This window comes from Lissotriton vulgaris, chromosome 11 (assembly GCF_964263255.1).
Source record: "Lissotriton vulgaris chromosome 11, aLisVul1.2, whole genome shotgun sequence".
NCBI classification, from domain to species: Eukaryota; Metazoa; Chordata; class Amphibia; order Caudata; family Salamandridae; genus Lissotriton; species Lissotriton vulgaris.
Window position 1 is genome coordinate 1110049110 of NC_141699.1, and position 15559 is coordinate 1110064668.

The 15559-nt window shown below is 40.9% G+C and overlaps 1 protein-coding gene across 1 annotated transcript in view; it reads left to right on the plus strand.

Moving 5' to 3' along the window:
- LOC147684257 (putative cation-transporting ATPase 13A4) overlaps window positions 1–15559 on the plus strand; it is a 301484-nt gene that overhangs the window by 227765 nt on the left and 58160 nt on the right. The window contains exon 24 of the mRNA XM_086944654.1: window positions 2647–2743. Within this exon, the coding sequence (XP_086800780.1) occupies window positions 2647–2743 (97 nt within the window). The remainder of the gene's footprint in view (window positions 1–2646; window positions 2744–15559) is intronic.

A 15559-nucleotide genomic window follows, 5' to 3' on the forward strand; every position in this document is an offset into this window, starting at 1 on the left:
TCCAATAAAAAGTCCTCAAATACTATAAAACAGGAAGTGACCTCCCTATTTCCTTTCAATACAAAACTTTGCAAGGCAGGGCAGTCCCTGCTCCCCTCTACTATTTGCCATATTCATAGACCCGTTCATTCGTATGCTAGAAACCAACCTAGCCATAACACCGATGAGGACCCCCAATGGAGAAACTAAAACACTGGCATATGCGGATGACATCGCAATAGTCACAACGAACCCAAATGAAGCAGTGAATCTAATGGAAGAAGAACCAAATAACTTTGGAGAAATTTCAGGTTACAAATTAAATCAAAACAAAACCCAGATCATAACCAATAACAAAAGCAGCTATTGCGATGTTAGGGTAGTCGAAAGCGCAGTATATTTAGGAGTTAACATCACCTCAAAGATAAATAATTTGGTTAAACTTAATTTGAAACCACTCTTGAAACAAACGGAAAAAAAATTGAAGAGTTTGCATAATCTACACTTAACCATCATTGGAAGATGTAATCTAATCAAAATGTTATTTTTCCCTAAATTCTTATATTTTTTCCGAACTATTTGCTTAAACTTTGACCAACAGATCTTCAAAGAAATTGATGGTATTTTTTCTCGCTTTATCTGGGGGTATAGCAGATCACGTAGAGCCATGAAATTCATCACTCTACCAAAAGATAGAGGAGGTCTCGCCTTACCTAATTTTAAAATTTACTGGTGGGCTACACTAATCAAATACAGCAGAGCATTTCTAACTCCAAACTTGGATTCAGATCAAGAGAGGGGGGTCCCTACCCCACAAGAACTTATTCTTGGTAAAGAAACAGGAGAACATCTTTGGCAATTGACTTACGATTGTCATTTAAAAAAAGTTCGCTTCAAAACCAAAAAGGTATCTATACTGCTTGGAGCCATATACGCAAACTTCTCGGGATTGGAAGGTTCTCGAATTATACGACCATCCATAGAAATAACAACCTCCCAGTGATTTTTACTGACACATGTATGAAGCGGTGGGTCAGGTAGGGTATCACTAAATTTGATACATTCTACAACTCAACAGGTTTTAGCTCATTTGAAATCTTAAAAAAATAAATGTGGTCTCGAATACCGAAATTTCTTTAAATACCTGCAAATCAGAGATTTTATTTAAAAAAAGGGGGCGGCAGTGCTGCTTTCCAGAAAATCCAGATAATCGAAACAATAGCTCAAAATAATCGAGTTAAAATTGGAGAAATCTATAATAATTTAGTAACCAGTTTACCCGATGATGTGGACAAACATATCCATAAATGGCAGAACCAACTAGAAATACCAGAAACCTCAGTCCAGAAGGCATTCGAACTTTCCCAATCGCTATTAATATCAACCAAACTGCAAGCTCAATTCTATAAAACCTTCTTTTAACTATATTATACCCCTAAAAGAATAGCCAAATGGAGCACAGGTAAGGGGACGCAATGTCCTAGATGTGAGCTGCCTGAAGTAGATATAACCCATCTGCTCGCCACATGTAGGCAACTTTGTTCCATCAGACGGGAGATCTCTATCTTTCTTTCAAGAAACTTTGAAACAAACATAGAGATAACAACCGCTGAAATAATCCTGGGGGTAGACGGCGATACTCGACCGAACCAAATGAAGGAACTTCTGTTTGTTGCAATGGCAGTACTTAGAATATGTCTGGCATCGGCTTGGCTTGACCCACATCCACCCACGCTTCAGCAATGGTGGGCGCAATTGCTAGCATTATATAGCCTGGAGATAGCTATCTACAGCAGGAAGGGTAGGAATAAGAAAAAGAAAGGATTAGCAATATGGGACCCCTTATACAATGGATAGAATATGCTGATTGATCAAATATAATTTGTATTGTATTATATATGAACTTGTACAACATTATGTCTGCATCCACCAATGTATATATATGTCAACTTAAAATGCCTGTAGTGGGTTGTCTTAAAAAATGTAAAAATTTCAATAAGGAACAGTAAAAAAAAATCAATACAAAACTTGTAAGACTACAGCCTTATACCAGATAGCAAAGCCTGCAGCCACAACGTTGAGCTTCTTAAAACTTCACCTTGGTTGGATGTATCACTCTCATTTGAGGAATTGAGGGAAAAGGACCCAATGAAATTCAATAATGCAGATTCATGAGTAAGATCTGCAGCAGAATCCATGTTTCAGCAGTGTCTGTACACAAAGGAGAAGTTAAGTTGAAGACAATATTAGGTTGTTTTTACTAGCTGACTAGGATGATAATATATTTATTGAACATAATGACTGTTCGATGTGATGTGGATTAAAGAAGTCAATGTTTCATATATTCCATCGAGATCCTCACCCTTGCAATTCTTCTCACATTGATCTGATTTGCCTCTGTGAGACCAGCTAGAATAAGTAGTAGTAAATGAGTATTGAAGTGCTTTAGACTAAACCATGTGCAATTATACTCAATTGGATAAGGGGGATTGGCTGGACATGGGCAGTGTTTATGCAGATGAAGATAGATGTATGTTATGTTATTTAAAGCTCCATTGATGGCTATTTATATGTAATAGTCCTTGGTGAAAAGCAATAAAAATGTTTAAATATACCTCTTAGTTGGTGCTAGGAGAATTTTACCCGATCTTTGTTTTTCACTTAAAGGGAAGGACGTTGTGCTCTTGTTTCTTCCTTCTGTGTCTTCAAATACATCGTCTTTACCTGCCTAACCGCTGTCAACTGTGCCCTTCTGCTTTACTGGGTAAGGATAAAAATATGAACTAATCCTGAGTTCAGCATATTAATCAGTGCAAACAATGGTTTAATACTCAAAGCACATGTTTGAAACGTTTTAAATCACTACTATTTATTAGTTGTTGGCAATCCTTGTGAGGCGCTTTATTTAGGAACCATTTTGTATTGAGGGCCCATGATCTTGCATCATGGGCAGAGGCGAGTTTGGTCTTTTGGTAGACGCGTCCTTTGCTACTATTCAGACCCACAGTCCCCATAATAAGTCATTATTAGACGGGCTTATTAATGCCCGCTCCCTTAGCAAACGTGCACAACAGGTCCACAACGTGATTGAGGACCTGCATTTAGATTTACTTCTTATTGCAGAATCCTGCCTTAAAACTGATTTAACCTGGATATGTCCCTGTCTCCTTCCCCAGGATATACTATTCTCAGGACAGACAGAGATTGGACCTGCAGAGGTAGCCTTGCCGTCATTTCCTGAGATATATTTCAATGCGGCTCTTTTGATTTAAAGTCCCTGAAAGGAGCAGAAAGCCTAGGCTTTTGTTTTAAGATGAGTCCCACTCAGTCTTTTGCAGGTGGTCTAATCTACTGTACTCCCGCCCCAGGATCTACATTTTTAGCTTCCTTAGGAGAAGCACTGGCACCTCTTCTACTCTGATATGCAAATTTCACTATTCTTGGAGACTTTAACTACACCCTTGAGCACAGCACCAACCTCAAAGTATTACATTTTATCGATACCTTATACATTCTTGGCCTTAATCATACAGTAACCTCTTCTACTCAATTCGCATGACATACCCTGGATGGGGTTTCTTCTAACATCCCCATACTGGTAGTAGAAGCCCCTATTCATCCCTATTGGTCGGATCACAACCTGACCTCTGAGAATTTTGATTAACCCAGAGAGTCCCCCCATCCACCATGACTACGGACCCTCACACCCTACGCATTTGGGGCAAGATAATACCTGACCCCAAATTAAGCTCACTTTTATCCACCTCTACTCAGACGTCTACGAGGAACTTAGCTGAAGCCCTCAATTCATTTATTAATTGGATTACGAACACAGCTAATGATTTAGTCAAGGTAATATTTTCCGCATCACAGATCCCAACCATTAGCTCCATGATTTTGTCCGATTGTAGCAGAGCAACGGCTGCTCTGCAAACAACTAGAACATAAATGGCGGCAGGCCTACAACCCCAAGGACTTGCTTTGTTTTGAAATCACCCAGAAAGTTTTCCATGCTCAGATTAGGGCAGCAAAAGCATACTTCACAGCCCAGATTGAAGAGTCCCAGGTCAATCCTAAAATTATTTTTAATATCTCAAAATCTTTTGAACAACCTAAGGCACCTGCTAGGGACATTACCCCATCCCAAACTCTATGCGACTAGATCTCTTCTGTCTTTAAAAAGAAAATACTTGCCGTTCAACTAGGCTTCTCAACCACCATGCTCCCTTCTGAGTGTGTTTTATTGGATACCCTTTTAAAGGCAGAGACCACAATATTTGCATCTTTTCAGGAGATTACACTGTCACAGTCACAACTGGCCATTCTCCTATGTAACTGCAGTTTCCCTAATGACCAGTACCATTCTTCATAAGCTGGTTGACATTGTGAACCCTTTTATTAACAAAATGCTTAACACCTCATGATCAATGGCTGAGGTCCCCTCAAGCTGGAATCTGGCAGTCATGAAACCACTGCAAAAGAAATCTCTATCACACCCAAACACACTGACTAACCTTTCCGCCATCTCACTAGCCAAAATGCTTGAGAAATGTGTTAACGGCCAACTAATTTCCTTCCTGCACTTCATCCCCGGCAATCCAGCTTTCGCCCCAAGCGCTCCACAGAATCAGCTCTGCTGGAAGTGGTGGACACCATAGAACTGACTGGGGATGCTGCAAAAATGCTTGATTACTTGATCTCTCTGCCACGTTTGGCACTCGTCAACACCCCATATTTCTTCAACAAATCAAAGACTGCAGAATTTCTCATGAAGCCTTGGTATAAATCGTTTTAACTGGTTACAGACAAGTAGTCAGACTGGGACCCTTTTCATCAACAGAAAGATCAGTAGTATCAGGAGTTCCGCAGGGCTCGTCTCTCTGCCCCACACCCTTCGAAATATAAATGGCCCCTTAAATCTCCCTGATAGCTTCTTTCGGATTCATCACTACATCTTACGCTGATGATACGCAGCTGATCTATCACTGGACAATGGGTCCCTTTGCTCAGCTCTAAACTCCCCAAACTGCCTCTCCTATATCATCCTGTGGATGCAATCAACCATCTAAAATACAACACAATTTAAGCTTAGATCCTGTAATTTGGCATGTCTAATCATTTTTCCCCAAACCCAATAGTGGTAGAATTCTGTGCCTCCCACCACAGTAGAAGTTGCAAGAAATTTAGCAGTAAAATTTGTTACCTCCCTCTCCTTCCGCCCTCAAACTTTTGCAGTGGCAGGAATGTGTTTCAACTCAATGAAATCATTAGGAAATTTATTTGACTTCCTCCAATTAGCTGCCAGGAAAACAGTCACTTTTGCCCTCATCATTTCTACTCTCAACCTTTGTAATGGTCTCTACACAGGTTCACCAAAAGCAATACTCCACAAACTTCAGATGGGGGCCAGACTTGTGCTAAAACTTCCCAGATGGAGCCCTGCCTCCGCAGCTCTGAAAACCTAACACTTGTTACCGGCACACAAAAGGATGCTTTTTAAGATCCTTATACTGGTCTTCGGAGCATTCAGAGCAACTGGACCGCAATTCCTGACTGCAAGATTTACCCACTTCACAACCACTAGAACTCTGAGGTCCTCCCATGCCAATCTTCTCAAGTCCCCTCTATTCAGACTTAAATACCCAAGGCAGCAAATCGTCTCGGTCCTCGGATCCAAGACGTGGAACCACCTCCCAAGCTCTTTGCGGTTCACTGAATTGGAAGCCCTATTCCAAAAGCACTTGAAAACCTGGCTCTTCTTGGCCCCTGATTCACTCTGTTTTCCCCTTATTCAGGCATTTGCCATTTCCCTCTCTTCTTCCCAGATTTCTGAGTTTCAGATGTAACCCCAGCGGCAGGATGCTCCATTGTGAGAGAAAAATAATGCACTTCCTGAGGTATTTGTGTGACTACAAAAAAGAGACTTTGGGCCATATGTAGGTAATTTCAAAATACCGAATTCTTAATACCGAATTTTACTGATTCGGTATTAAGAATTCGGTAAATGGGATGTATGTAAATTTTCAGTGATAAATACTGAATCGGTAATATTCCTTATCACCGAATCGGTAATACCGATTCGGTAATAAGGAATACCTACCCATTCATTCCCTGGGCTTGGAGGCCCATAGGAATGAATTTGAAGGCATTCAGTATTACTGAATCTGTATTACCGATCCAAAGGACACCCTGTTGCATCCCTGAAAGTGCATGTGTGCACATGTGGCGCACATACATGCCCTAAGGGCATGGATGTGTGCCACATGGCACTTTTAAAAAAGCAAAAATGTGCTTTTTTAAAGGAATTCGGTAATTACCACCAACTTGAAGTTGGTGGTAATTAACGAATTCCTAAGGCCCAAAAGTGCTTCCTACATTGCATTTAAGGAATCAGTATTACCTATTTGTTAAATGCAAGGCCAATTAGAAATCGGTATTAAGAATCGGTATTTACCGAATCCTTCCCTACATCCCACATGGCTAAATATTGGTCAGTAACAGTGAAATTTATCGAATTTCACCGTTAACGACCATTATTTGGGCCACCTACATATGGCCCTTGATGAGCCCTTACCACATCAAAGAACTATAGTAAAACAAAAAGAACTGCAGACAAAAGAAACTCAAGCTACTATGATAATATATGATGGACACAAGTGAAAAAAGAAGTACACATTGACTGCTATTCACCAATAAAAGAGCTTAAAAAATCGAAAAACTATGAGGATCGTGAACGAGTTTGTTCCTACACATATTTAGGTTTGACAGTAAACAAAGACAGATCTGAAGCTACATGAGTAAAGCAAATCCTAAAATGCAGATCACTGGAACAAAGACTTGCAAGATGTTTGGATGATAAAGCTTTGTTGAATCTGTTTTGGAGTGCAGACATTGTTGGAATTCTGGATTACAAAGCAGAACTAAAACAAACAGAAAAGGCACATGATCCAGTAGAAATTATTTAGCTGAAAACCTGGAAACCAATGGGGGCGTGGCTTGCGCGCCGCTTCAGCATGGCGTGTTGCGCTTGAGCTCCGAGGCGAGTTTGTCCCGTCGAGCGATTTTCTCCGTCTCTTGCTGCCCTTCTTGACGGAAAAAGCAACCCTCATCAGCGGAACATGTGGTGAACTGGTTAATGCTGTTTTCCTGATGTTTTGGCCACCGGCAGCATGATTTCTTCCTCACGCTTCACAGGCGCTCGCATTCCTCACGAGCGGCAGCCATTTTCCCGCTCATGACGTTCCTGTCATTTTACTTCAAAGGCGCCGCCGCGGATACAATTTTGCTGTGTTGCTTGTCTGCCTAATGCATTTCGTCCACGACGCCCACTGCTGGTAACATTTTTGCCTTCTTTATGTTACTCTCTTGCTGCTTGTTTGGGTTTTAAGCTGTTCTCACGCTATTTTTCTCTCAGTCCGCTTCTTTCATAGAGGTGTCGACATTTTTGCTACGAACTCATTACGGTGCTCCCCTGCTCTGCTCATACTTTCACCGCTAGATTATCATAGCGCACTTTGAGCTTGCTCTCCTATTTTTACTATTTGTGGGTCACTCTACGCAACTTTTCTGTTCTCTCTCTTCCTCAAGTGATATTCTTGCAGACTACTACCTCAACACTGCCAATATGAATCGGTCTTCGACCAACAAAGACTCTAAGGATGTTGGCACGTCGTTGAAAAGGCTTAAGTCAGTCTCTCCGACGCCCGAGTCTCCTCAGTCAGACACTGCTTCCACATTGGACACAATATTAACACGCCTTAATGAAGTACATGATATTGCGCAGTCAACAAAAACTAACACAGACTTGCTACAAGTGGAAGTGTCTGCTATCAGGAATGACTTTAAGGCTCTTTCTCTTCGTGTATCAGCGACAGAATCACGAATCAGTTCTGCAGAGGATGGTATGCAAAAGCAATCCAGATCCCTCAACCACTTGGAACGCTCAATGGCGGCATTGCGCAGAGACCTCACTGAGCAGGAGGACCGTAACCGTAGATCTAATCTGCGCATTTTTGGTCTACCGGAAGATTCAGAGAAATCATCTTCCTCTATGATAGACTTTTTATCTCATTGGATTCCGGATACACTCCAAATATCATTCCATAGAGATTTTGAGATAGAAAGAGCACACCGTGTTCCAACGTTTCGACCTAAGGCAGCAACCCAGCCAAGAGCAATTATTTTTAAGCCTTTGCGACATCAACACACTGAGCTGATTCTCTCTCATATATGGAAAGTTAAGCAAGTCAGTTGGGATGGCCATCGCATCTCCATTTCCCAGGACTTTGCCAGAGACACAGTCATAAGAAGGAAGGGCTTCCTGAACCTTCGAAAACGACTCACGGAAATGGGCATTCCTTTTTCGTTTTCTGGTCCATCCAAATTTCGCATTACACATAAAGGTCGTTCCAGAATCTTCGATGAACCGGCGGATTTGGCGACATTCCTGGACAACCAGTTGGAGATAGAGATGGAAATCCAAAGAGCAACTTCGCAGACTCCTGGTGCCTCAGGAACTTGAACTGTTTCTTCCTTATCTCTGGATGTGCTTTTTATGGCTAGATGCCTCCTTTCTTGTTCCAGCTAATTTACATGTCGGTCTATCCTTCTGACAATGTTCGTCCTAACGTTGCCCTTCTTTCGTCCATACTAATATCGTTTTTCTCATTCTTCCTTATATTCAACCTACCTATATGTTCATGCTCTTTATCCAACGTTAACACTTTTTCTTATCCTTCCACTCTTTCTCTTCTTACTTCCTATCTGTCGTCCTTTTTTCAATTCTTCCTGATTCTTTCTTCAACATTGTCATTCCTCTTTTATTCCGAGTCTTTTCCCTTCTCTTTTTTCATCCAAGTTCCTTTACCTTTTTGTTTTCTTACTTCGGTGATTTAGCTTCATATTCTTCTCTATTACTGTCATAATTTGTTTTCACATATGATGTTATTGTTTTAAATATGCATTTTACCTGCCTTACATTTATCTACTGTTTAAGACTTTTCGTATATAATTAGCGTATTATTACTTATTTCACTAGCATTTTTACTCACATATATCTCCTGCTAGGATGTTCTTATATTATAGTTGATGTACAATTCTCTTCTTTATTTGCTCTGCTATTTACTATACTTGTTCTCTTCCTTCTATTCTCTCCCTCTTTTTTATCTACAATACTCTTTTTCCATTCTCTCACGCTCCTCTTTTTCTTACTTCTGTTAGTCGACTTCATAGTGTAATCAAATGCAGGTATACGTTATTCTTTAACTATGTTGTTTTATAATATGTATTATATTCACTTAATGCTATATGATGGTTAGATTTTTCGTACATAATTACACTGTTATTATTATTTTTTCTACTATTGTTGCTTAGTATAGATATTACTCTCGCTAGGATAGTGTTACTCCATTCTGCATTGAAGTACTCTCTTCTTTATCAGTTTAGGAATTGCATTATAATAATGTTTTCCGGTGTTCTTTACTCCTTGCTTTTCTTATTATCAATCGCTGTATTTTAGTATTGGGCTACTCTTTTTTACCCACTTATGCTCCTAGTACGGGTCCCTTACTCGCTTCTTCCACGTTCTCCCTTGCATGATATGGGTCTTTTTTAGACCTCCCCTCCTGCCTCTTCTCTCTCTCCTCTCTATTCTATTTTCATCTCTTCTTTTTCTTTTTTTCTCCTGGTTCTCCCACATGGATGCTCCCACAGAATTTCTTTTGATTAAAAGTTGGTCCCTTATATTTCTCACGTTCATTCTTTTTCTGTTATCAGTGTTGTTTTCTTTTGATCCCTCCTTTTTTACATGCCAGGTTTAAATGTGTTATCCCTTAATGTTAAGGGTTTGAATCACCCGGTGAAAAGGTCTAAAATCTTGGATTACTGTAAGTCCCTCTCTGCAGATTTAGTTCTTTTTCAAGAATCCAAGATCACTAGCAGAGAAGCGCTGTTTTTGAAGAAGGAATGGGTGTCGGATGTTTCATGTTCCGATGCCTCTGGCAAACGGAATGGAGTTGTTACGTTAATTTCAAGGAATTCCGGTCTATCAATTCTCTCTTCTGAGCATGATTCTGAGGGTCGTTGGCTCTTATCTAAACTGTCGGATGGACAGCATGATTTGTATGTTATGAATATTTACGCTCCGAATGTTGACGATCCAGCGTTTTGGAAATCCATTACTAACATTTTGCATAATACCCCACATGCTGGCAATCTCATTGTTGGTGGCGATTTTAATTTACCAATGGACCCTCTTTTAGACAGGAATTCTGCATTTCAGTTTCGTCCTCCTAAAGCACACAAACAAATGCTTAACATGTGTTCCATTTCTCATCTTCACGATATCTGGCGTCTTCATAATCCCACTGGTAGTGATTTCTCTTTCTTCTCCTCGCCGCATTCCTCCTTTTCTCGTATTGATTATCTCCTAGTTCATTCTTCTCTTGTCTCCTCTTCTTCTTCTCCGCTTATACACCCCATTGTCATCTCTGATCATGCCGCGGTCACTTTTACGCTATCTTCCTTTGCTCCTAAACCACGTGGTCGTTCATGGAGATTAAATACTGAAGTGTTACATGACTCTCTCAAGTGGCGGGATTTTCTACGGATATAGATACTTTTTTCCGTGAAAACGAGGACTCTGTTTCTCCTCCAATAACTCTTTGGGATTCTTTTAAATGTACTTTTCGAGGTCACGTCATTAAATGTATGTCCAAACGTAATTCGGCTATTAAAAAAGAGCTTACTGACTTATCATCTGAAATCAAAACTCTAGAAGATTCCTTTCGACACACCAAAGATCCGACTAGTCTACAGCAAATAAAGCTCCTAAAATACAAATATAATACAATTGTTACTAAAAGGGCTCATATTGGTGTCCAAGCACAAAAGTCCAAGAAGTTACTTTTGAAGAATCGGGCTGGGAAACTTTTGGCTGCTACCCTAAAATTTCAAGATTTCTCTTTTAAGTCCTCGCAAATTTCTCCTATTACAGATCACACTGGCTCTAAAAAGTTTCAAACGGAGGAGATTCTTGAAGTTTTTCGTGATTTTTATAACAAACTATATACCCCCTCTAACCAATCCTCTTTTGACAAGTGTCAAGATTTTTTAAAATTGATTCCGATTCAGTCAGTCTCTGAGGAAGATCGCTCCATCCTGAATGAACCTATTTCTCCCGAGGAAATTGTTGCTGCGATCAAGGCCACCCGATCTGGGAAAGCCCCTGGCCCGGATGGATATCCAATATTATTTTATAAAACCTTTCTTCCGTTGCTTGTCCCTAGGTTACACTCTGTCTTTAATTCTTTTGTTCAGGATGGCTCTGTTTCTGGTACGGCTGCTGAAGCCACCATAGTTGTGATCCCGAAAGAAGGGAAGGACCATTCGGATCCTAAAAACTTCCGGCCTTTTTCGCTCCTAAACATGGAAGCAAAGATTTTTGCTAAAAACCTGGCTAAACGTTTAGAATCCTTTATTCCCCACCTTGTACATCCCTCCCAAATTGGCTTTGTTAAGGGTCGTCTGGCAAGGGACAATATCCGCACTTTCTGTCATATTATCGGTGCTGCCAAACGGTCCCAACTCCCGGCCGCGGCCTTGGCCCTTGATGCAGAAAAGGCCTTCGATAAGGTCTCTTGGCCATTTCTTCGAGCTGTCCTATGTGCACATAACCTTGGAGATTCTTTCATTAATATGGTAATGTCTCTATATTCCCAACCTAAAGCTAACATTAGAGTCAATGGTGCTACGTCTTCATTTTTTAATCTTTGCCAGGGCACAAGAGAGGGTTGTCCCCTATCCCCAATCTTATTTTTATTATCTATTGATCCTCTTCTTCGGTTAATTGATTTACATCCTAATATTAAAGGTTTTTCTTTTGGTTCTCACTGTCTTAAAACTGCCGCATACGCTGACGATGTTCTCATTTTTTCAGATGATATCGCCTTGGCCATCCCTGCTATTTCTGACACCATCTCCTTGTTTTCAACGGTATCGGGGTATACTCTAAATAAAGATAAGACGGAGATGTTCCCTTTAAATGCCTATTGCTTTCCTGCTCATATGGGCTCGGCTGGTTTTAAATGGCAATCTACACATCTCAAATATCTGGGAATTTATTTCTGTTCTACTCTGAATGCCACCGTTGCTTATAATGAATCTCAGACTATTACCAAAGTACGTCGCCTTCTGGATACATGGTCTCCAAAACATATTTCATGGTGGGGTCGTTTACAAACCCTTAAAATGATGATCACGCCGATTATCAATTTCGTCTCATCCATGTTGCCGCTTAAACTGTCTGATTCCTTTTTTCGAGAAATTGATGCTCTCACTTCTAAGTTTTTATGGAATGGCAAACGAGCTCGATTAGCATATAAATATTTACGTCGACCTTGTGATATGGGTGGATGTAACTTTCCGGACTGGGAGAAATACCAAACTGCTTTCTTGGCCTCTCAAGGTGCTTTTTGGTTTTCTCCTCCAACTCTTCATGTCCCCTCTTGGATACTCATAGAACAGGAATTAGCATCACCTTTACCACTTGCCTCTTTTTGTACTACATCCACTTTGAATATTCTGTTTTCCCGCTCTATCATTATTGATACAATTACTGCGATTAAGAAATTAGATAGGAAGATGGCAATTCCTTTGCATAAAACTAGGTGGTCTTCTATCTGGAGAAACTCCAAAATCAAGATTACTATCTCTCCCGCCCTCATATCTTACTGGGCTGCAAAGGGAATCTCTCTTGTCCAACATTTATATAGTGATTCTGGCGATCCATTACCTTTCTCTACCTTGGCACATAAACACTCTTTAACAAATCTTGACTTCTATACCTTTCTTAAAATCAAGGTTGCTGTTTCTAAAACTCGTCTTCACCCCTCCTCCTCCACCATTTCGCTCTTCCACATTTGGCTCAAAGCTGGTCATGTTGCTTCCAAAATTTATAAGTTTTTGTCTTCCACTTCGCTTCCTGATCAGACGGTGGCACAAAAAAAATGGTCGCGCCATTTTGATCACAACATCACAGATCATATCTCATCCGAAGCTTGGCAATCCATTGGTAAATTGGCTCTCCGTAATAAAATTGCTCCTTCCCTAATGCAATCTAAATTTTTCTCGATCAATCTCCTCCATTGGACGCCTGCGCGTCTTCATTCGCTCAACCTTAAAGACGACGACCTTTGCTGGAGTTGTGGTTCGGTGACTGGTGATTTTCCACATATGTTTTATCATTGCTCCTTACTTAAACCTTTCTGGGACCTTATTCAGCAACATTTATCCCTTATTTTTAATATTGAGCTCCAACTTTCCTTTCCTATAGTCTTACTAGGCCCCTTGGCTGCTCCTACTCCTCTTCCTTTAGACCCAATAGAATTACAACTGTTAGATCTTCTCTTAACTGTAGCGGTTAAAATCATTCTTATGGAATGGAAATCCTTTTCGTCTGTCTCTTACCATACGTGGTGGGCGTGGGTATCCTTCTTACGCAGTGCCCACACCTCAGTAGATCTAGCACACCTGTCGCCTTCCATCTCTAAAGGGGTTTGGAAAACCTTGGATGACTATATGGAACTTTCCTCGAAAGGGTTAGTACCTCAATTCCCTGTTGATTCGTCTGTCTAATTGTTGTTTGTTCTTTGTGTTACATTGGGTCGCTCATGTGGGAATCCTTCTTTTTTCTCTTCTTTCAGCTTTCCTGTCCTCTCATCCCGTTCTTTCTTTCTGCTGTGTTTTTCTCCCTTCTTTCCTTTTTTCTTTCTTTTCTTCTTTTCTTCTACCTCCTCCCTTGTCCCCATCCTCAATTTAGAGAGTGATGCATTTTGCTTTTGATTACTGACAGCCTATAGTGGTTCATATTCTCAACTTCGCATTGATTGTCTTTTTTTTTTAATTTTATTTACATCTCTTTTACTTACTTTTTGAGTGATGTATATGCTTATCTTTTTCACTTATGTCAGATTGTATCACCTCTATTGTACTTGCTTTTTATTACTTGGATCATTATCTCTCTCAATAAAATCTTCTTGAAATCAAAAAAAAAAAAACCTGGAAACCAATTCACAGCACAGCAACCGGTACCCCAAATATTACACTGATAATCAGTCTGCCTATATATTGAGGCCGTGTGTGAACTAGACAGATACATCACAGTGCTCGACTTTAGGTAACAATTGCAGTATAGACCTAGTGAATCCATTGCTTAGCTTGTGAAAAGAATCTAATGCAGATTGCTGTTCAATTTGATCTAAGAAACATCAATGAATCTTCCTCTGGATGGTGTGTCTTCAAAAGGACTTTGTGGAGTGAGGCAAAGAAAAACAGAAGGAAATATGACGTGTATCAGCTTCAATAGTTTGTTATGTTATGTTATCAAACAGTTGATTCGCGCACGGATACTCAAGAGTGTCCAGGCGCAATTCGTGGACATAACAGCAAAACAGCAGAATTAGGTGGCTTGGTTGAAAAGGAAGGTCTTCAGCTGCTTCTTAAAAGCTAGGGGCATATTATCAAGGACAGGCGATACATTATCGCCGCTTTTGTCGGCAGGAAACTGCCGATAAAGCGGCGATAATGGCCTTGATAATATGCTCTATGAATTCCAATCGAAGCCCATGTTCGATGTGTTCACATCGAACATGGGCTTCGATTGGAATTCATAGAGCATATTATCAAGGCCATTATCGCCGCTTTATCAGCAGTTTCCTGCCAATAAAAGTGGCGATAATGTATCGCCTGTCCTTGATAATATGCCCCCATGTTATCCTGAATATTACGCAACTCCAGAGGGAGTGAATTCCAGGCCTCCGCTGCTTTAACATAGAGGGAACTACCCCCTAGTCGAACCCTATGAAAGCGGGGAATGACTGTCAAGCGCTGAATAGCAGAGCGAAGATTTCTGTGAGGAACATAGAAGGAAAAGCGCCTCTGGAGGTAGACCGGGCTTAAACCATGCAAGGCTCTATGGGCCATAGTAAGGGCCTTGAACTGGACTCGATGGACCACAGGCAGCCAATGCAGGTCCCGTAGGTGCTGTTTCATGCTTGAGCGCCCAGGGATTTGCAGCAGAACCCTGGCTGCCGCATTCAGTATTACTTGTAATTTTTTTGACTGATACCCTGGAAGTCCAATGTACAGACCATTAGCATAATCAATACGGGACTGGATAAGAGCCTGAGTCATCATTTCCCTAGCTGACCTAGGTAGCAGAGGGAAGAACTTCCTGGGAGATTTTAGAATACCAAAGCACGCCCCCGCAAGTCGCTTTATCTGAACGGTAAATCTAAGATCCTCCCCAAGCCAGATTCCCAGATTTTTTGCAGGGTCGCCAGATGACTTAGGCCGGGGGTACTCTGGATGCCACAGAGTCTCCCTAAAAGACGGAGGGTAGGAACCATAAAGAAGAACCTCAGACTTGCCCTTGTTGCACTTCAACTGTGCCCTAGCAGCCATCTAAAGACGGCCGAAAGGCAACACTGTGCTACTGTTTGTGAAGCACAACACTACCTGGTATCCATGACACTGTCAAGTAAACAATGCCATGGGCCCCAAAGGCGGCAAGATGGTTGGTACC